This window comes from Crotalus tigris, unplaced genomic scaffold (assembly GCF_016545835.1).
Source record: "Crotalus tigris isolate CLP2741 ecotype Arizona unplaced genomic scaffold, ASM1654583v1 scf7180000023720.1715460, whole genome shotgun sequence".
Taxonomy (NCBI): domain Eukaryota; kingdom Metazoa; phylum Chordata; class Lepidosauria; order Squamata; family Viperidae; genus Crotalus; species Crotalus tigris.
In genome coordinates, this window is record NW_024100139.1 from 1444907 (window position 1) to 1467920 (window position 23014).

The following is a 23014-nucleotide window of genomic DNA, read 5'->3' on the forward strand; positions in this document are numbered from 1 at the left end:
GTTATAGATGTAAACATACTTAATTATGGACTCCTTTTGCAAGCAGGATCTCCAGGAGGGACTTAAAGAATTTTTCCTACTGCAGCATTGCTCTCTGTCTATCCCAGAGTCACCAGAAAATTAATCTGACACGGGACACGTCCCTGTTGCCCCCGGCTTTCTCCATCACTGTTTCAAATCGCAGCAGCCACCTGACTTGCCTCCAGAATGAGGAGGCTTAAGGTTAAATTGGCACCAGATCTTCAGGTAGCTTTAAGGATTTGTTACTGTCTTTTCAAGCTAGTCTTTTTCTTTGCCTGGCATGAATGGGGGGACGGTAAAGAGAGTAAATGGGAAAAGGAAAAGTGAAGTAAAGTCCTAAAGCAGCCTAAAGCAATGGTGCTGGGAGCATGGCACAGCAGGAAGGGAAAAGGCATTAAGGTCAGAAGAAGTGCAGGTGGGCCCTGGAGGGAGGTCATTTGTGGGGGGATGCTACACATCCTGAGACCATGGCAGTAGGAAGGTGCTTTGCCAAAGTGCCCATCACTGCAAGTGGCAAGCAGGAGACTGTTCCTCAGAAGGGAAAATGTGTGGACTAGAAGGCAGAGGTGCCCTGGCTATACTGGAAGCAAGTGGTGGGCAAGAGCAACAGTCTGGAAGCAGAGGAAATGGGGGGGGGGGCTAGATAGGGAAAAGCCCTCCCTCTGCTCCCCCAGACACAGCAGGCGCTGAGGGACTGAGAGGGAGTGAATTTCTTCATTGCCTCACTCTCTTCTGTTTCCATGATGAATCTGTTGAGTTGTGGTTATTTGACCATTGGGGGAGCTGTTGAACTTCACAGGACTTTACACATGGAGATCTATTTCCACACTGTGGTGGATCTGCAATACACTACCGGAGATCAGTCAACAAAGCCAAGTGGGAAATTTAAAGTTGAAGAAAATGAAGCACATTGTTAGTCTGTGGAAGTAATTTTCACACAGCCTCAAAGGGGATTGCATAAAGGCATAGAGAAGAGGCTGAAGAACTATTGGTGCTACAGGCTCTAAATTAGTTCCAAACGGAGATCAAAGAAGATTCTCAGGCATCCAGGTAGACTTGTCTGGAAGTTGAGTTGTGGCAACTGGACTTCTTTTCTTTTTTGATTTGAAACACTTCACTAATTGGATAAGAGCAAACATTTCAAACCCAAGAACCAGATGTTTCCTGGTTGGCAAGTCTCCAAATCCCATAATGATGGCAGGCAAGAATCATGGGGGAGTCCTAGGTCTTAGCTCCAGTGGTGGGATTCAGCCAGAATGCACCACTTTGGCAGAACCGGTAGCTAATGTTTTGTGGCCCAGGCCCAGAATGGACTTCCGGAAGCAGCATCCACCCAGAGAACCAGTTGTTCACATATTTGAATCCCACCACTGCTTAGCTCCTGTTTGTAAGCACCCAGAAGAACCTGGATAGCCAGTGAACCACAGCCCCTTGTCTTCTCGATGGTGCCCACTGTGCCTGTTATTTTGGCAGAAATAGACATTAGACTTATGAGATTTTTTTTTTTTTTTTTGAAAGCAACCAGAATTTGCTTCTGTCTCATACAGCCAGCAATGGCTTCCTTTGTGCACAGAGAGGGGCCATGTTCAGCTCATTCCATTATGGCTTGTTAAGCAATGCACAATTGCAACATATTAATTTCCAATAGGGAATAAAATGTACAAACAGATTACAGCTGCCAAAGAGAGAAAGCTATTTCTCCAACTCATTCCAGCTGTTCTTAATCGATTGCAATCACTAGGGAACTCTGCCAGCTTTCATGTTCACAATGTAAATTTGGCGCTTTTTGGAATGTTCTCTTCTGACTGTTGGATCAGAATAGCATTCGTGTAGTGTTGGCATCATGCCAGGATCTCGAGAAGGGCAACCAGGGTGCACCATCTACTGGGTTTCTGCTGCATCTCTTCTCGCACTTTCTGCATTTTCCCCTGCCAGCCTTCTTTCCTTTGGCTGCATCCAGGCCGGAGACCCAGAGTTGCCTCTTATGGTAATCTGGAATGTGCTCAGCTGGGGAGCAGCTGGGGGGGGGGCAGCATGGACAGCAGACTCCTTGGAACAAATCCAGCATTTGACACAGGCGATGCCTGAGCTGGCCATTTTGAAATTACTTTTTAGAAGTATATCCTTCCTTTCTTTCAGGAGCAAAAGATAGCATTTCCCATTTTGGTTCAACATCCGGCTGTATCCCCCCCCTTTCAGCACCAGAACAACGATTTTCTGGCAATATTTCAGTAGCAATATAAAAGGGGGGGAAATGACATTGTCATAGTGTATACTATAGGCCACCCAACCAAACAGGAAATAGATGAACTTTTTGCTAGTCAGCTAACTAAGGTATGTAGGAAGCACTTCACAATAGTAATGGGGGACTTTAACTACCCTGACATCAACTGGGAGACAAACTCTGCATCAAGTGGAAGATCAAACAGATTCCTGACAAACCTAGCAGACAACTTTGTCTCCCAAAAAGTAGAGAAGGGAACTAGGGGATTAGCCATTTTGGATCTAATTCTCACTAACAAAGATGAAAATGATAGAAGGTGTTGAAGCCACAGGAACCTTGGGAGGAAGTGGTCATGCAATATTGGAATTCAACATTATGGAAGCACAAGCAATAGAACACAGTCAAACTAGAGTCTTGGACTTTAAGAGAGTTAATTTCAATAAACTTAGAGAGGGCTTGGGAAGGTTTCCATGGATGAGAATCCTCAAGGGGAAAACAACTCAAGGAGCTTGGGAAATTTTGAAAAGTGAGATAATAAAAGCTCAGTCTAGAACAATACCAACAAAGAAGAAAAATAACAGCTCTCAAAAGAAACCAGCATGGCTGCATAAAGACCTCTCTGATAAATTGAAAGACAAAAAGGGCAAATATAGAAAGTGGAAAGAGGGGCACATAACCAAGGAAGAATATCAGCAAATAGCCCGAGCCTGCAAAGATAAAGTGAGGAAAGCTAAGCCTCAAAATGAACTAAGGCTTGTGACCAAAGTCAAAAATAACCAAAAAAAAGCTTCTTTCAACATGTAAAAAAACAAGAAAAAAGTGAAGGAAATGATTGGTCCACTAGTAGGTGAAAGTGGCAAGGGAGAAAGCAGAACTATTTAACTCGTTTTTTGCATCTGTCTTTACACAAAGGGATAAAACAGACCAACCTACCAAAAACAGTGCCACAAAAAACAGAATAGAAACACAAGTTAAGATAGGCAAGAAAATGGTAAGTGAGCACCTGTCCAGCCTAGATGAGTTCAAATCACTGGGACCAGGTGGATTACACCCCAAGGTTCTCAAGGAACTGGCAGATGTGATCTCAGAACCACTGAACTACATTTTTCAAAGATCCTGGCGCACTAGGGAACTACGGGAGGACTGGAAAAGAGCTGATGTGGTTCCCATCTTCAAAAAAAGGGGGAAAAAATAGATCCAGGAAATTACAGACCTATCACCCTGACCTCAATACCTGGGAGGATTCTGGAAAAGATAATCAAACAACGAACCAGCGAATACAGGGGCAAACAAAGTCATTACTAAAAGCCAACATGGGTTTGTCAAAAACAGATCATGCCAGACAAATCTTATTGCATTCTTTGACCAAGTAACAAAATTAGTGGATCAGAGGAATGCTGTGGATATAATTTACTTGGACTTCAGTAAGGCATTTGATAAAGTAGATCATAACCTACTAGTTGATAAGATAGAAAAATGTGGGTTAGACAGCATCACCACCAGATGGATCCATAGCTGGCTGATCGGCCGAACTCAGTGTGTGGTCCTCAATGGAACCGCATCTACATAGAGGGAAGTGAGTAATGGGGTGCCCCAGGGCTCTGTTCTGGGCCCAGTGCTCTTCAACATCTTCATCAATGATTTGGACAAGGGGATAGATGGGGAACTCATCAAATTTGCAGATGACACCAAGCTGGCAGGAATAGCCAACACTCCAGAAGACAGGCTTAAGATACAGGAGGATCTGGACAGACTTGAACACTGGGCGCTATCCAACAAAATGAAATTCAATGGTGAAAAAAGTAAGGTTCTACATTTAGGCAAGAAAAACCAAATGTACAGGTATAGTATAGGGGGTACCTTGCTCAACAGTAGTAACTGTTGGGATTTCGGAGGGATCTCGGAGTCCTAGTGGACAATCACTTAAATATGAGTCAGCAGTGTGCTGCAGCTGCCAAAAAAGCCAACACAGTGCTAGGCTGCATTAACAGAGGGATAAAATCAAGATCACATGAAGTATTAATACCACTTTACAATGCCTTGGTAAGGGCACACTTGGAATACTGCATCCAGTTTTGGTCACCACGATGTAAAAAAGATGTTGAGACTCTGGAAAGAGTACAGAGAAGAGCAACAAAGATGACTAGGGGACTGGAGGCTAAAACATATAAGGAACGGTTGCTGGAATTGGGTATGTCTAGTTTAATGAAAAGAAGGACGAGGGGGGGCTTTATAGCAGTGTTGCAATATCTCAGGGGCTGTCCCAAAGAAGAGGGAGTCAAGCTATTCTCCAAAGCACCAGAAGGCAGGACAAGAAGCAACAGATGGAAACTAATCAAAGAGAGAAGCAACCTAGAACTAAGGAGAAACTTCCTGACAGTTAGAACAATTAACAATTAACCAACCTGCCTCGAAAAGCGGTGAATGCTCCAACACTGGAAGTTTTTAAGAGACTGGACAGCCATTTGTCCGAAATGGTATAGGGTTTCCTGCCTGAGTAGGGGTTGGACTAGATGACCTCCAAGGTCCCTTCCAACTTTATTATTATTATTATTATTATTATTATTATTATTATTATTATTATTACAAAGGAGGAATATAGGAACAAGAAGAACTTAGAAGAAAAGAACCAAGAGCAAAGCCCCTACTATCTACCCTAGCCCACTGCAGTGAAGCCCGTGTGGAACTGAACAATCGCTTTCCTACTCTCCCCCTGGAAGAAAATGTGCAGATACTCACAAAAGAGCACTCATCAATAGTTTCCAAAAATCAGACACAACCCAGCACTCCTGAGAAAAGGAAGAAAAGTATTCCAGACTTCTCTAAGGAAAAAAAGGCTAATATTGGCGATAGGAAATTCAATGCTTTGGGGAATAGAAACTATAGTCTGCAAACCAGGCAGTCAAATCTAGGGAGGAATATAGTCTCCCTGGAGCAAAAATCAAAGCTGTAACTGAGTACCTTAATAAAATAATCAATCCCATGGATTACTACCCCTTTCTTTTCTTACACGTGGTGACCAATGACACAACAATGACTCTGAAAACAATAATAAGAGATTATGATCAGCTAGGGAAGAAAGTTAAAGAATTAGGAGCACAAGTGGTGTTGTCATCTATACTTCCAACAAAAGGGCAACATCCAAAGAAGAAGCAAAGAATTTTAGAAACGAACCACTGGCTTAAAAATTGGTGTCATCAAGAGAACTTCAGTTTCCTAGGCTATGGTTTGCATTACCTACATGAAGGGCTACTGGCAAGGGAAGGACTGCACCTCACAAGAACGAAAGAATATATTTGGAAAATGACTGGCTCATCTTATCAAAGGGGCTTTAAAATAAAAATGAGGGGGAAGGGGGGGCAAACTTCAAGACCTATAGATTCCAAGCAAAAACCACTAGATAGCCAATCACATAAGGAGGAAGGGAGTAAAGAGAAAAAAGAAATTAAAAAAAAGAAAAACATAATGAAATAGTGATAGAAAGGATGGATATCCAAGTTACAAAATAGGAGATACAAGAAACATATCCAAGATCCATAAAGGACTCAAATGCCTATACACGAATGCTCAAAGTTTAGGGAAAGAAACAGGGTGAACTTGAAGTATTAATGCATGAAGGTTGATATGATATAGTTGCCATTACTGAAACTTGGTGGAATGAAACTTATGACTGAATGTAGTGATTGAAGGATACAAATTATTCAAAAGAAACAGACCCAACAAAAGAGCAAGTGGAGTTGCATTGTATATATAAAATATCACTATATCTCTACAGAAATACACAAAACCAAGCATGAAAATCTCCTAGAATCCATAAGGGTCAATATAAAAGGGGGGGGGGGAATGACATCGCTACAGGAGTATACTACAGGCCACCCATCAAGCAGAAGAAATAGATGAACTCTTTGCTAATCAATTAACAAATGTATCTGCAAAGATGAAGTCAGGAAAGCAAAGGCTCAAAATGAACAAAGACTTGCAACAAAAGTTAAAGATAATAAAGTTTCTTTCAACATATAAATAAAAAGAAAAAAGTCAAGAGAGAAGATGGCAAAGAAGTAACAGGCAGTAGAGAGAAAGCAAAGCTGCTTAACTCATTCTCTGCATCAGTCTTCACGCAAAAAGAAAGTATAGCCCAACCTACAAAAACATAACTGTAAAAAACAGACTAGAAATAAAAATTAAAATAAGCAAGAAAATGGTAAGAGAACACCTGTCTGATCTTGATGAACATAAACCACTGGGACTTGATGGGCTACACCCCACAGCTCTGAAGGAGCTGGCAGATGTCATCTCAGAACCACTTACCATATCTTTCAAAAATCCTGGAACACAAGGGAACTACCAGAGGATTGGAAAAGGGGAAAAGGGAAAAAACAGACCAACCTATCAAAAATACTGCCATAAAAACAGAATAGAAACACAAGTTAAGATAGGCAAGAAAATGATAAGTGAGCACCTGTCCAGCCTAGATGAGTTCAAATCACCAGGACCAGATGGATTACATCCCAAGGTTCTCAAGGAACTGACAGATGTGATCTCAGAATCACTGAACTATATTTTTCAAAGATCCTGGAGCACTGGGAACTACCAGAGGACTGGAAAAGAGCTGACGTGGTCCCATCTCCAAAAAGGGAAAAAACAGACCCAGGAACTACAGACCAATCAGCCTGGCATCAATACCTGGGAAGATACTGGAAAAAATAATAAAAAAACAGATCTGTGAACATCTAGAAGCAAAGTTATAAATGGTAGCAAGCACAGCTTTTTCAAAAACAGATCATGCCAAACCAATCTTATTTCATTCTTTGACAAAGTGACTAAATCAGTAGACCAGCAAAATGCTGTGGACATAGTATATTTAGACTTCAGCAAGGCATTTGACAAAGTAGACCACAACCCACTTCTTGATAAGCTAGTAAAAGATGAAATAGACAACATCACCACCAGATGGTTTTGTAAAGGGCTGACAAACCGTACTCAACAAGTCGTCCTTAATGGACTACTCTACAAGGAGAGAAGTAAGCAGTGGGGTACCACAAGACTCCATCTTAGGCCCAGTACTCTTCAATATCTTCAAAAATGACTTAGATGACGGAATAGAAGGGGCACTCATTCAATTTGCAGATGACACTAAGCTGGCAGGAATAGCCAACACCTCAGAAGACAAGGTCAGGATCCAAAAAGATCTTGACAGTCTTGAACAATGGGCCCTATCTGACAAAATGAACTTTAATGTGGAGAAAAGCAAGGTTTTATACCTGGGCAGGAAAAATCAAAGGTATGAGTACAGATTAAGCAAAATCTGGCTCGAAAACAGTAACTGTGAGAGGACCTTGGAGTCCTAGTGGATGATCACTTAAACATGAGCCAGCAGTGTGCAGCAGCAGCCAAAAAAGTCAATACAATCTTGATTATATAAACAGAGGCATAGAATCAAAATCACATGAAGTATTAGTACCGCTTTATAAAGTTTTATTAAAGCCATATCTGGAATACTGGATCCAGTTTTGATCACATTACAAAAAAGATGAGACTTGGGGAAAAAGTGCAAAGAAGAGCAACTAAGATGATTAAGGGCCCGGAGACTAAAACATATTAAGAATGGTTGCAGGATTTGGGGATGGCCAGTCTAGCAAAAAGAAGGACTAGGAGTGACATAATAGCAGTACTCCAGTATTTGAGAGGCTGCCACAAGGAGGAGAGAGTCAACTTATTTTCCAAAGCACCAGAAACAATGGATGGAAACTGGTCAGAGAGAAGCAACCTGTATTTAAGGAGAAACTTCCTAACAGTGAAGACAATTAACCAGTGGAACAGCTTGCCTTCAGACGTTGTGGGTGCTCCATCGCTGGAGATTTTTAAGAAGAGACTGGTCAGCCACTTGTCTGAAATGATATAGAAACCTCCAAGGTCTCTCTTCCAACTCTATTCTGATTCTGAAGACAGAAGAGTAAGGGATTTCCTTCATCTCCCTCATAACAAGGCATTCACAAAGCTCTCAGATCCTGTTCAGTGTGTGTGCATGCACACAGCTTTTTTGTCACTCCCCTGCTCTGCTAAGAGAGATTGTGAATGGCATTGCCATGCAGCTCTCAGACAATCATTTATAATGGATCGTCTCTTGCTATTGTCTCTTAGCCAGACATATGTAAAGTGCAAATAAAGACACATCACACCATCACAAAAGTGGGAAATGCTACCCTGTTTATTGTTGCCTCAAGTAAGAACCCAAGTAAGTTTCTTCACCTGGCCATATTTATGTTCCCCTTCAAGGGAAGAAGTGTTACAGTTCCATCACTACCACTGACCTGCTGGATATGGGGAAATGATTCTCTGGAGTGCAGGAGGGAGCAAAGAGAAGCCCCAGAACACTAGATTTCCATTAATTTGTGTGGTAATGGTCCAACACAATCTTTTAACAAGCTTGTCCAAAATTGCCTGTACATTTAATGTTTCTATTTCTTTGCTACAAGATGCCCTGTCTGAATCACTCCAACCCTGGCCTCCCTCAAAGGTGTTGCAGCACCGAGGCTTAGGCAGCCCAGGTTTGTGTAGAGCAGGGGTCAAACTCGCAATGTCACGTGTTCCCATTGCTGGCAATGGGGTGGGTGTGGTTTCAGCATGATGCATCTAATAATAATAATAGTAAAGTTGGAATGGACCTTGGAGGTCATTTAGTCCAACCCCCTGCTCAGGCAGAAAACCCTATACCATTTCGGACAAATGGCTGTCCAGTCTCTTCTTAAAAACCTCCAGTGTTAGAGCATTCACCGCTTCTGGAGGCAGGTTGTTCCACTGGTTAATTGTTGTAACTGTCAGGAAGTTTCTCCTTAGTTCTAGGTTGCTTCTCTCCTAGCTTAGTTTCTACCCGTTGCTTCTTGTCCTGCCTTCAGGCGCCTTGGAAAATAGCTTGACACCCTCTTCTTTGTGGCAGCCCGCAAGCTGGTCTGTGAGCTGGCAGTTTGACACCCCTAGTGTAGAGGTAGGACCTATTCCCTGAATTTGGGAGAGAAAAGGACTTTTACCTTTGCAAAGGTGGTTTTTTCACTAACCTAAAATTAAAAATCACCAAGTAATTCAGGCAAAGTGAAAAGCATTTATTAAGGAGGATCAAGTCATTTTATAGGGTAAAGAAACAAATGATACATACATTTGGTATATATGATAGGTCAAAAAGCAAATGATTAAAGAATAGACACGATCTCATGAGAGAACTGAGCAATAGAAAACCCCGATTCCAGTTAATAGCATCTTTAATTTAGTTGTGATACAAATAAATGAAAGGTCTTCAAAATTTAAAATAGTAAGAGGAATTAACTGTAAGAGAAAGTAGCTTCAAGAGGAAACAGCTAGCTGAAAGATAAAACTGAATTGGGTAACAGGAAAACTAGCTGAATGGGATAACAGAAAAATAAAACTAAACTGAAAAACAGGAAAGAACCTATTGCTCTAAGGAACCATAAAATATCCCCCTAACTCAAAACAGGCAACTAAGCATGCCTAATATCTTATTGAATATTATTTGACGCATATATTATCTCCTAATTTTAATGTACATGTGATGTATGATTTAGTACATGGCAGGAAATATGTAGAAGGTGGTCGGGAAGAGTGTAACCTCATAGTACCTCAGCCAATGGGGAATGAGGAGGAATGGACAACCAGTGCAGGGAATGTATAAAGATGTTCATCTGAGATGATGAACTTTGGAGAGAACCAAGCCTTGATGGCTTCTTCCTGCTTATTGCAATAAACAAACAAAAGGCCTTCACGGTGTCTTGGCTGGTTATAGGTTGGGAGAGCTTGCCACTGGTTGTGAGGGAAAGTAGCCAGGAGCACATAACATAAGGATACCGCTTAGAGCTTGAAACGTTGTTCATGCCCACTTCACGGTCTGCTTCTGTTGCTCCCCCCTGGGAGGAGGTGTCGAAGTATTTATAGCGGAACTACTATTCCATTCTATTTTGATTAGCGTACATTTAGACGAAAACAAAGTTTCCCAAACTCCAGAAGGAACAACGGCTGTCGTGCTGACATCTCCTTTAGTAGAAAGGAGCGTGCAGAGGGAGGAGACCCCCTCCGGGCACTGCGCCATGAGAAACCCGCTCCCTGCCCAAGGGAGGCCCGTCTGAGGGTCTCCAGGCCTCCTTCGGCCCCTGGCCCGGCCTCGTCCTCCCCAGCAGACCACCGGCCACGAGATCTCAGCCGCGCCGAAGCGACCTCTCCGGTCTGACGGGCCGCAGCCACCGGGCGGCCGCCCACAGCGCCGGAAGCAGCGCGAGCGGTCAGTGACGTCATCGGGGTGCGCGGACAGCGACGTTTCCTCCGCCATGAGGGCCGCGCCGGGCCGCGCCAAGAGCCCCGAGCTGGCCGCGCCGCCTTTCCCTCTGCCCAGCTACCTGCTGGTAAGCCGCGCCCGAAGAGCCCGAAGGGGCCCCGGCTGGCTGGCTGCGTTTTGGGGGGGGTGGGCTGGGGGGCGGCCCCCTCCCTCCCTCCGCCCTGAGCGGAGCCCGGCGGGACGGGTGGGTCGGCCGGGCGCCGAGGAGGGGTCTCCCCGGGGAAGGAGGCTGTTGGGCGGGCGGTCCCCGCCAACAGCTGGCTTCGGTCTTGCGGCCCTCCCGGCCACGAAAGAAATCCTCCCGGCGTCCCCTCTCCGAGCTGGAGGGCTTCGGTGAAGGGAGCCGCCTCCTCTTTCTCAGGCTGAAGGGAGCCGGTTCCCTCCGCTGCTCTTCCCACGACTCGGTTTTTGCCCTTTCCCCAGCACCGACCGACCCATTCACCCCGAAGACACGCAGCCTGGGACCCACAAAAATATATTTTCAAAAGTCAGAAAGAGTAAAAAGGAAGTCGCCTTGCCTTCTCCGCCTTAAAAATGTACACAATTAGAATTCATACGCATAAAATACTAATAAAACATATCTGCTATTCAAAATAAAAGTTAAGTCTTATATTAATGCCGCCAAGAAAATTGTGAACATTACATTAAATTTTTAATACTATTACTTTTTTGAAGGAAAAGGTCCACAAAGGCAAAAGTGCCTAAGGCCCAAAACAGGTCATAATGCGGCCTAGACTTAGACTGAGAAAGGACTAAAAGGAAAAATAAAACTCTGCTGATGTCCACATTGTGGTGACACTAGATATTGACTGCAGAGTAGTCATTTCTATGTTTATTATAAATTTTGGTTTATTGATCATCTTGGTCAGATTTCCCCCCTGAATTGTATGCAGACTTTTATTTGGCATTGGATAAGCTAGCTAATAAGTACCCCTTCTAGCAAAACTTGTCTTGGGTCTCTGGCAAAATATTAGGTCGCACCTCTTTTACTTCCAGGCAAAGTAAGCTGCACACTTTAATATAAAGTGTTTCTTTTCTACTCTGTAAAAAGGGGAGACAGAAGTCTATGCATTTGTTGACTCACAAGGAGAGTGAACATGGGTCTCAGGCAGAGGATCATCAGCAGAAATTTTTGAGGTTTATGTGCCCCCCCCCCATTGCCAGGTCCAATACAGCCTTAGACCAGGCCTGAAAGAAAGGGTATAAGAAGTCTCTATTGACTTACGTCATATTCCAACAGCATATTTAGAGTTTATCAGCAGCTTAAGTGGTTTCTTGTAGATAAGTGGAATTAAAACATAATTCTGTGTAAAATTCTGTTTGAATTAAGAGAAACAGAATTGCTGCTACAGTTCTCATCCAATTCATATTTGCTCTGGCTCTAGGTTGCTTAAATGTTGAAATCAATCAATATGGTAATTGTGTTGATATGAAGGAAACATTTGCCAAACATTTAAATAGAGTTTCATTGCTTTATCTCAGAAAGGTGAATTGATAGGTTCTCCTGCTTGAGCAGGGGCTTGGACTAGAAGACCTCCAAGGTCCCTTCCAGCTCTATGCTGATTGATTGATTGATACTCTTTTCTGTTTGAAACAGGCTAATTTAAAGGCTGACTGTCTGAACAAGCCTTTTGCTCAGAGGTGCCATGATCTCATGACAATTATTGAAGATTTTCCTGCCAAGGTAGGAAGTTTGCCCCTGGTCAGGGCCTCTGATAACAATTTTTTTCTTCTTTCAAGGGAATAGGCCTTATTGCTTTCAGGCTAAGGCAAGGTATGAATAGGAAGACCTGACTGGAAAGTTCAGAAAGGGAATTTAAGAGAAGACCCTTTCATATTTTATTCTTGAAATCAAGATTTTTAACCAGGCTAATTAGATTGAGAAAGGACTAGAAGGAGAAATAAAACTCTGGGGTTCTAAATAGAAAAAAATAAAAGATGAATAGGCAGGAGTCTCTAATAGTGACCTACACTGCATGTGCCATGTTTGTTTTCCTGCTTGAAAACAACCTGGCGTCTTTTTCTAACAAGCACAAACTCTCAGCAGCTCTGGAAAAACAGTGAGTGGCTGTGCTTCAGCCAGTAGAAAGGGCAATTGTTTGTTAGGTGTAAAACTATAATTGTATGTGGAAATGACCATGGATACAGGAGGAAGAGCTGCAGACTAGATAATGGTCAGGTAAGAGGCAGCTAAGTCTGCAGAAGGGGGGGGGAATGACAAACATCTCAGACAACATCTTCCTAGTTTCTTAGACTACAAAGGCAAGACGAGAGGATATTCCTATCAGACTTGCTTCTGTTAATGTAACCTTACAGTAAAGTTACTAGTTCTTCCGGGGATGCTTTTTGTCTGGGCTGCCTCGCAAGGCTGACAAGAACGGAAACTGATCTTGGAAGCAATTCTCTGTAAGTTAGGCTGATTGCGCCCACTGGCCTGTGAGCCCACTGGCTTAGGAAGGGAAGCAGGATCAGGGATTTGACAGAACCGCTTCTGGAGCTTCCCACTGATGCACGCAGAGAAAAGTGATACTACAAGGAATCCGAAATAAACCCAAGAGTCTGTGGGCACAAGTGGTATTTTCATCCGCCTTCCAGTCCTTGAAAAAGAACCAGAAAGGTGGTTTTTTTTAAAAAAAAAAAAATAAATCTGTTAAAAGTATTAATTCTGAAAATTATGGTCCCTTGAAGCTGCCAAGAGGGCTTTTCAGAAGGCTGAGGAAGTCACAAGGATCAACTGTCCTTGAAGTGATACAAATTAATATGGGAAAAGTTGGTGGAAGTGGAAGTAGCAGGGACATTAAAGAAAAGGACCTCTGTGGTGCTTCAGATTCTCCTTGTAAGGCAGATGGAAACAATGCAAGCAGGTGAAGTGGACTTCAGAAAAGTGGATTTTAGTAGACTCAGAGCAGTAGGATCCCGTAGGAAAAGGAGCCCAGGATAGATGGAAATCTGAACTAAGGGGGTGCTAAGAACACAATTGCAAACAGTTGAGAAAAGAGGGAGGACAGCAGAAGAAGCCAAGAAAGAGCTTAGTGAAGCTCTAGAGACAAACATGGATCCGGGCAGGTAGTCCTCGAGTTACTATGCTAATTGGGACCAGATTTCCTATCACTAAGCAGTGTGGTTGTAAAGCTTGACATCATGTGACCATATCACTTAGCAACAGCAATCCCAGCAGTCACTGTTGCTGTTAACCGAATCCCGCATGTCATTAAGTGAGGACTCCGGCATGCCCGTATGTGTGTGTATCTGTGATTATAATTATAAATAAAAATTAAGCCAAAATTTGAAGTGGCTCTTCTGTCCACTGGCAAGGAAAGGCCGGCTCTCCCAGGGGGCGAGAGGGTCTGGGGGAAGCCATCTCTCTTCCGATTCCAGCTACGGCTTTGCTGACGGCTTTTCTCTTCTGCAAAGGAGCTGCATGCCATCTTTCCTTGGCTGGTAGAGAACATTTTTGGCAGTTTGGATGGCATCATTTCAGGGTGGAACCTCCGCTGCCTACAAGGCAGAGCAAACTACACCGAGTACAACGTCGCTCTGGACTTCCTGTCCCCCGGGTGAGTTGGCTCAGTCCTGCAGTCGGAGCCTTTGGAGCCCTTTCTGGGGAATTGTGCGCTGGTTAGTTAGATCCGTGACCAAAATCATCCAGTGGTTTGATTAGGTGATAATGCTCATCGAATACACGCAGACGTTCACGTCCAAGAATAACAACATAAAAATAGAGCTCGCTATGGGAGAAGCCCAGGGTGCTTCATTAACTTTTTTCTTTTCTTCCTTCCTTCCTTCCTTTGCAGAGGCCCAATGATGAAGCTGGTCTACAAGCTGCAAGCTGAGGAATACAGACATGAGTTCCCCATCTCCTACCTTCCCGTTAGTGTCTGGAAAGGGGGTGACCCGAGAGGGACTTTGAACTCAGGGCAGAGCTTGGCAGTCTTAATTCCTTGCATGGAAATTCTACTTGGCTATGAACTTTCTGAGTTGCTCTTCAACTCCCCCCGCCTACCTTTCGCCCAGCCAGCTTTTGGCCACCCTGCACAGTGCCACTTGGCAGAAGTGGTGATGCCAGTGGTACTGGGGGCTGAAGTCGCAGCCCGGGGCCTTCAGCAGCCTCGGCCAGCTGCAGCTGCCCCTAGGCCGCTATTCCAACGCTGGCACAGTCACCGTGGCTGAACCGTGATACTGTGCAGGGCAGCCAAAAGGGCAGAGATGGGGGGGAGGGAGGATAAGGGGTAGGGGAATTCAGGGGGGGGGCAGTCCCATCCCTTCCCAAGGCTCTGGGCTCGGAGGGACCACACCGGGAATGGTAGGATTGGTGTAGGTCCTCACCTAGCAACCAGTGGGATACGATTGGCAACAGGAATTGCTGGGATTGCTGTCACTAAGTGATGTGGTCACATGACTTTGTGCTTTGATTGCTTTGCCTAGCGGTAGAAATACTGGTCTCAATTACCATTGTTAACTGAGGACTACCAGTACAATTAAGGGCAATTCTTAGCCTATATTTGATGTGTTTTCATTATGTTGCATCTTATGAGACGTGTCATTGTTCACCTACCCTTTCAGGGCCCAGTGAAAACTTCAATTCAAGAACGGATTTTACCAGAATGTTCTTTATATCACAACAAAGTCCAATTTTCTCCCACTGGGGGCCTGAGTTTGAACTTGATTCTTAGTATCCTTTGGCCTTGTGAGTGTGGAGCGGTTTCCCTGCAGAGCGGTGAGTGAGTGAGGTGATTGTCAGAGAGGGGCTGGAGGGAGCAGCAGGAAAAGAAGCCACCCCCTTTCTCCCCTGACACCTACACTTGGCTGGCACCATCAGATTGGGTGCCATGCTGCTCTCGCTGCTGCTTTGACCATGGAAGAGCAGCCCCTTTGCTCTTCCAAGGAGGCAGCTTGCAGACAAAATAGTTGCATGCTGGGACCAGGAAGACAATTGGCAGCTGCTTTTAACCACAGAGCAATTTCCCACAGTTCCTTTAACCCGATTTATTGAAAGGGAAAAGGGATTATTCTACAGCAGGGGTGTCAAACTGCCGGCCCATAGGCCGGTTGCATCGTGCAGAGGCTGCGCCCACCCCAGCTCCAGCAATGTGAAAAAAGTCACGTCACGTGACCTGGCGAGTTTGACACCCATGTTCTATAGCAGCGGTTCTCAACCTGTGGGTTGGGACCCCATTTGGGGTCGAACGACCATTTCACGGGGGTCGCCAAACAACGCAGTCTGCCATTTCCCCCCCCCCCTTTTCCTTAGCTGTGCTACTCCCTTTTATTCTAATGGCTTTTGAAAGCCAATAGAATAGACTCTCTTGAATAGAGTCTAATTCTATTGGCTTTCCAAAGCCAATACGAATTGTCCAGGCTGTCTCTGCCCTGCTGAGCCCGCCAAAAGTCCCATTCTGCAAACGGTGCTGCACCAGTTGAGTAGTCCTCGACTTACGACCGGTTGAGTAGTCCTCGACTTATGACCGGTTGGGGGTCGCGGCATTAAAAAGGTTGAGAACCACTGTTCTATAGCAATCTTGGCAAATGTTTAGCGCTTAAGTTTTTCTAAGTTTATAATGTTTATACGTTTATATCAGACATGTCAAACTCGTGATGTCGCACAATGTATTGGAACGGTTTTGCCATTGCCAGTAATGGGGTGGGCGTGGCTTCTGGATGACGCGTCCAGCCCAGAGGCCAGCAGTTTGACACCCCTGGTTTATATTGTGCTTTCTTGATCTCTTGCTAACTACCTGCTAATGCATTGAAGAGATGGCTGCCTGCTCTCCTCATAAAGGAAGAATGTAGAACTGTCCTGTGCTTGCAGCAGCCTGCAAACCCTTGTGTTGTTGTCACTTTAGAGAAGGCCATTACAGTTGAGTTGCCTGCTGTGAGGCCACTAGCTCTCGTTCCCCGCTGAACGGACCCTAACCCTAACCCGTCCCTGCTTTCATGGGGAGGAAATTCTTTGGGTGGGTACAGCTTGCAAGCCATGAACTTTCCTGTGAGTCAAGGTGTGGCAAGCAAGATCGACACTCTTGAAGGTTCCTCCTGCTACTTAAGTTGGGTGGGAATCTTTGTGCTACAAATGAAGTCATCATAACCTGAGGGACTGTGTAAAACTGGGGTCAGGGAGTCTTAGGGCCAAATAAAACAGCAGCCAGCCTGCTTTTCCTTCTTGCTTGGAAGAAGTTGCTCCCTTGACTCTCTCCTGCCAGATCCGTATGAATATTACATGTTCTACTTTGCCATCAGCCTCCTTACCCAGAGGGTGAGTACACCTTGGCCTGCCTTGGTAAGGCCACTCTTCTTGTTGACATAGTAAAGGAAGGGAGAAGAAGCTGAAGTGCTGTTTATTTACCCCCTGGGGCTTTTAAGCCACTTTGTTATTATATCAGCTCTACTTTCTTGTGGAAAGTCAGTATGTCTTTTCTAAAGCAGGGGTCCCCAATGCCCGGTCTGCAGCCGGTTCGTGGCCTGCTGGGAACTGGGTTGTGCAAATGGCAGGCATGCACGCAAACCCATCCCTTCCCCCCCACCCCCACCTTTGTGGGAGCTGGAAAGATTGGCAACCACTGTTTTAAAGTGCTGGAAATATTGCATCTATCTGTGCCATTCAGGTCTGTTATTGTTCCATTGCTCATCCAAACCCTTTGTGGGTTTCTTGTTTGAACCAATTCTTCTGCTCATCAAAGGAAAGTTTGCATTTTTGTTAATCTGCAGGAGTTGATCACTTTTAGCACTGGCCTGTCTTTTGCCAAAGTTGCCATTTGGTTGTTGTTTGTGAATACCAGATGGGGTAATAAGCTTGTGTGTGCAGTGTGCCATTTTAGGTTGTATGGAGATGAAATAGTGGCTTGTTGCTCCAGATGGAAAGTTATCTGACCCTTCCTAGGTGGCAGGGAAGCTTTAAGCATCTTGAGTTGAAGTCTTGGCCTCCTGTAGATTGGACTGTGAAACCCTAAGATGACTCTTTCTGTTTGTGCTCCAGAGCCTCTCCACCACCTGTCCCATCAGCATGTCAAACAGCGCTTACTTCATCCTGGTGGACCGGTACTTGAAGTGGTTCTTGCCCATAGAAGGGAGTGTCCCTCCCATCCCTTCCTCAGAGCCTGGAGGGGTGGTCTCTTCACCTGCTCCCCGGTGGGTGTTTGCTGTCCTGCTCGCCTCGTCTGCTGGTTGCAGCAGTAGAAAAGGCAGTTCTGGGAGGTGGGATGGGGGGAATATGTGGAAGGAGTTGCAAATTAGGAGTCTGCAAAGAAAAAGCCTCCAGTGGCTTTTCAGGATGCCAGGAATTTATAAGCTGGGATGCTAACTGTTGGCAAATTGCCATGTGTAGCAAGTGTATTGTGTATGTTTGTCGCCTTAAGTTACCAGTAAAGTAATACAGGTAGGATAAAATCTAATAAGTGGCAGCAACAGGAACAGTGCTACAAAATGCAATTTCTGAAATAGTTCTTGTTTTCATTTTCTGCAAATAATAAATTAATTGACTAAAATGTATTCAAGAAACAGTGACTTAGCAGCACACTAAAAACATTACCCTCTTTGGCCTTTTTCAGTAGTGCTGACTAGATATTTAGTGAAGCATTTATTTAAAAAAGGGAGCAAAAACGAGTATATTCTTCAGAGGTAAAAGTGGAGGCTGCTCTGCTCCATGTCAGAAGAGCAGTCCCAATCAGGTTTGAGGCTGCACACTGAGAAACGGCTAGCTTGCTCCGGCCTTGCATGTCCTTCTGCTGGCGTGTCTGGATTCTCTCTTTTAACGTGGCCTTCTCCTTTTCAAAGCTCTCCCACAATGCCTTTCACCTCCTACGGGATGCATCCCACCAGTCTTCTGAAAAGGCACGTCGCTCACCAGACTTCGGTGAATGCAGACCCTGCTTCCCAAGAGATCTGGAGGTCTGAAACGTTGCTTCAGGTGTGTGGCTGGCAGGAACTTGTGCCCTCAAGAGCTGCTGCGCTCCAGCTTGGCGGCAGCGGTGAGGGCTCTTTCGTTGACGAGTGGAGAGAGCCATCCTCTGGCAGCGGCTGCGCTTGGGCCTTGGAAGGGGCCCCTGTGGCTGGTTATGCAGCATCTCTTCTGGAGCTGAGAGGCCCTCTGCTCCTTCGTGGGGAGCCGATCTTAGTCGAACGGGGCCCGTTCGATAGCTGAATTGAAACACAGCTATCCTTCAGTCAATATATTTTGAGGGGGTGTGGTTCAGCTTATTAGGGCAGATAATACCTACAGTGGTAAAAAAAGGTAAAAAAAGATCTTAGTGGCACGTGTTGCATACTTGCATAAGAGCTGAAGTGTGCCTTAAATGGTATGATTAATAATGGAATAAACCGTCATACCCTTGGAGAGATGGGGAATGCTCTGGCAGATTGGTCCCTCGTCCCTCCCTGAGTGGCTCGTTTTGGGGTTCCCTTTGGCCCCTGATTAAGTCCTTTCTTCCTCAGATCTTTGTGGAGATGTGGCTCCACCACTATTCGCTGGACATGTATCAGAAGATGCAGTCTCCTCACATCAAGGTAAGCAGAGGGATGGTGCTTCCTTTGGGGAGGGAAGGAGCTGCCAGGCCTGGGAGAGGCAGGGAATGGAGGGAGCTCTCTCTGCAGTCAGGTGATAAAGAGCGGCCACCTTCACGAGGACTTGAGTTGGAAAAGGTGGAGGTTTTCCTGGAATTAGGAAATGATTTGGTAAGGCTGGATGGCATGGGTGGCTCAGAGGAAGGGCTTTGGCTGCTGTAAGCACTGGAGTTCACTGCCAGAAGCTCTTGCTGGCAAATGGGCTTCAAAAGAGGCCCTACAAAGTCTTGGGGGAGGAGGTCTGTCTGACTGGCAGCAGCCCTCGGAGGGACGAGAGGCTCTGGCAGTCCTGTTGGGCTCTCCAGAGGCAGCTGCTTGACCATGGGGAAGAGCGCTGGCCTTGGGCCTGACCGATGTGGGCCTCCTTTAATTTCATTGGACTTTGCATAGCCATTAGAATCAGGCAGGCAGGGCCAGTGTGGTTACCGTTCAGCCTTTTCATGCAACCTAACGCTGGGCTAGCTAAAGGCTGGTGAGACGGACCCACTAGTGCCAATCCAGTATTTGGACAGCTGCGAAGAGGCTTGGGAATTGCAAGCTAACCTGATGCAGGAATTGGACAGTGTGGAACTTCTGTGATCTTTCTATTAAGTTTGAGTTAAAATAGGATTGCTCAGTGAAAGCCTGGCAAATGGAATTGCCTCCAGGTTTCCTGACATGACGGCAACATTTTCCTCTTTCTTGCTAAATTCTGAATTCTGAAACAGAATTTCCCTTGTCCTTCAGGATTCAGCATGATCAGCCCTTGTAATAATCCACACAGCTCCATCTTCTTATCTATAACTTGCAATGGAGGCTGAGAGCATGGATCTCTCTCTCTCTCTCTTTCTTCTGCACCTGGAGTGGTGGCACCGCCTCGTCAGCGGCTTCAGCTGGCGGCAGCCGTTTGTTTTGCTTGTTATTTGTGCTGCTCTGTCTTCAATCCCCTGCTGCCTGTCCTGACTGGCGACCCTGCTGCTCTGGGAGGCCGGCGTCATTTACGTGATCTGCCAGCTCAGAATCCCAGAAAGGTCCACTTCATTTCTATGGGCCCCGGCTGGGAGTTGGCAACGGAAGCCAGTTTTTAGCCTCTTCCCTCCAACAGAGACAGACTTGCAGTAAGGATGGAGTCCACAAGCAGATCAGGGGATTCATTGATTGATTGATTGGTTGGTTTCTTTCTTTCTTTCTTTCTTTCTTTTCAATAGCGGCCAGGGTGGGCGAGGTGGAGGGGACAAATGAGCCATCAGATGGACATAGGTTTGTTTCTGCAAAAGTGAAATGTCTGGGTTCTTTACCATATGTGAAAGTTCTGTGCAGTAATTTTGGTACTCAGTTTCCTCATTTTCAGAGTATTTCTAGGTGATGGGACCACAATTTTATATGCTATGATATAGGGGGGAAATGCCTGAGCTGGCTGCTAACTCCTTGCCATAGCGCAGCCTACAACCTCAGGCGACCTCCTGTGAACAGAGCAGTGCTTTTCTGTCCCATTCTGGGTTCCTTCCAGAACTGGATAACCTATGAGAAGTCCACCCTTGGTGGCAGGGAGCACTTATCTGTGGTCTGTAGGACTTGCCAGTTCTGGACCTGAAAATAATAACATATTGAGCAAGAGTTCTGGATAGAAAAGATCTGAAAGCCCTTTGGTTCAAATGAAGCCTTTCTGGAGTGTTCTGTGTTGTTACTTTTTCATATCATATCATGTGTGCCCTGAGATGCGTATAGTTTAACAGGGGAAACTACGGAGGAAGGGGAAGAAATGTGCAGAAGGAGAACAGCTGCAGCAGACTACTCTATCCTAAACCAACACACCCTCTGTTTTATTGGGGTCAGATTTTAAACAGCCGTAGCAGCAAGCCTTCGTATGAACAGAACCAAGTCAAACTGACAGATTCTGATTTGTTGCTAAGGAAGACTTCAGATGAAGCGACATGGTTAACTGAAATGTGGCTTCACATTATTATTGATGCATTTTCTCTTGCAAGAAGTCCTTGGAGGGATCCAGTGATTTTTCCAATCCCACCAAGAAACCCACCTTCATATGTGACCTCCAGAGACCTCCTTCCTTCTTTCTTGAATATTCAGAGTCAAGAAGCAAGCCAGAATTAACTTCTAGGCAAGGACAGTGCAAATTGAACAGGTGGCCAGAACTTGGTTAGGGCTGGTTATGGTAGAAACATGGAGTGTGTCATAGGGCGTTCCTCTGCAGGCACAGTGGCCACAGGGCTGTGGCATTGTGATGGTTGACTCTGGGACCTTGTCTTTCATCCCCATCTTCCTGGGTCCGTTCTCACTGTTTTTTTGTTTGTTTGTTTCTTTTTTCATCTCTCTCTCCCTCCCTCCCTCCCTCCCTCCCCTTTTTTCCACCCCTCCTTCTGTTGTCTCTCAGCTGGAGGTTCTCCACTACCGGCTCTCTTTATCCAGCATCCATCCTGCCCAATCCAACCACCAGGCTCTCCATACATACCAAGTATTTCCATCTTTTCATTTCATTTCATTTTCTTTGTATTTTAAACAAAACACCGGTTGAAATGGAACCCCATAAAAGCTGCAGGGCAGAAAGGAGGTAAATAACTCTCCCCTTTCCCCACTGGTGCTAGCTCTCCAGGGACTCTGGGGAGCCTGAGATTGTGGCCCGGGTCTTCAGCCCCCACTGCACTGATAATTGCTGCTGTGGTGTTAGATAACCACCCAGCAAGATTAAAGGCCAGGAGAATCGGGGCAGCGTGGAGGCAGCAGCCCAGCCACAGCAAGAAGTCTCTGGAGTCACCGCAGCTAAGGAGAAGCTCAGACCTAAGAAATGGGCCCTGCCGGTCTTGGCTTTGCTGAAGGCTCCACGTGCCCATGTCCTTCGATGCTCCAGGGAAGAGAAGGCGAGCGCCTCAGGCCTCTGGGTTTGAGAGATGCATCCACAGGAGGGATACCAGCTCACTTCTAGCCAAAATCAGCTGCTCACAAGTAAAAACCATATCAGTCGAGGAGGAATCCCTACGGATGAGTTCTGCACAGCCAGTCCTGCTGGGATCAGATTTTCTGCATCCTTTAGTTCTTCCTTTGTAACATCTGTGGCCAAGAGATTAATGGTTCTCTCGAGAAAGAGCATTTTACCTATCACTCTGATTTATGGCTTGTGCTAGAGGGGGCTCTGTCCCCTCATCTGCCACAGTTTTCAAGCCACATAGCTCTTTCACACTCCTGCTGAGCCAAAATCAAACCAAATTCATTATGACCCAGCCATTCCGAGTGCTGGGGGCCTTTTAGTCTTTCTGCCTGAGTTCCTGCGGCTCAGAGGTAGGTGGGAAAAGGCCATCAGCCCTCCTTGTGATGTGCCCCAGTCGAGAGGGGGCAAGTTAGCAGCGATCCAGACTGTTTAGCATCTGTTCCATGTGATTTGAATCACGGAGATGGTCTGGTAGCTCAAGTCAAAAAGCCCTATTATGTGCCCTATCATTACCCTTCCACCACAGTCGTAATGAATTTTTGCTTTTTTAAAAAATTTTATCCCGTCTTCCATATTTTTATAAATAATTCAAGCCGGCTAATATATCAAATACCCCTTCTCCCTCCTGTTTCCCCCACAACAACCCTGTGAGGTGAGTTGGGCTCAGAAGGAGTGACTGGCCTAAAGTCCCCCGGCTATCTTGCCTAAGGCAGGACTTGAACTCACCGTCTCCTGCTCTTGAACCAAACTGGTTTTTATGCTGAAAGGGCCACTTTGATTCATGCAGAATTTTTTTTTTTTTAGATTTTGAAGTCTCTTCACCCTGTTGGCCCATAAATGTTCTAGGGAGGGTTTGATAACACTTTGCATCTTGGCTGTGTATTTAAAAGAAAAGGTCTGTCTCAAACTTCCCGTGTGTTAGGGTGATATGATAGCAGTAATCTACAAA

The 23014-nt window shown here is 45.4% G+C and overlaps 1 protein-coding gene across 5 annotated transcripts in view; it reads left to right on the forward strand.

The window, feature by feature from the left end:
* Nucleotides 1-10517: 10517 nt before the first annotated feature.
* The window catches only part of SMPD4 (sphingomyelin phosphodiesterase 4), a 28465-nt gene continuing 15968 nt past the window's right edge, over nucleotides 10518-23014 (forward strand). For 2 of the 5 annotated variants that reach the window (XM_039321195.1, XM_039321198.1), the window contains exons 1-10: nucleotides 10518-10653; nucleotides 12184-12270; nucleotides 14001-14143; nucleotides 14381-14456; nucleotides 15150-15258; nucleotides 16787-16839; nucleotides 17560-17711; nucleotides 18357-18489; nucleotides 19014-19085; nucleotides 21514-21594. In XM_039321195.1, coding sequence (XP_039177129.1) covers nucleotides 10579-10653; nucleotides 12184-12270; nucleotides 14001-14143; nucleotides 14381-14456; nucleotides 15150-15258; nucleotides 16787-16839; nucleotides 17560-17711; nucleotides 18357-18489; nucleotides 19014-19085; nucleotides 21514-21594 — 981 coding nt within the window. In that variant the 5' untranslated portion in view covers nucleotides 10518-10578. The remainder of the gene's footprint in view (nucleotides 10654-12183; nucleotides 12271-14000; nucleotides 14144-14380; nucleotides 14457-15149; nucleotides 15259-16786; nucleotides 16840-17559; nucleotides 17712-18356; nucleotides 18490-19013; nucleotides 19086-21513; nucleotides 21595-23014) is intronic. The other 3 variants (XM_039321196.1, XM_039321197.1, XM_039321199.1) reach the window with 3 other exon arrangements.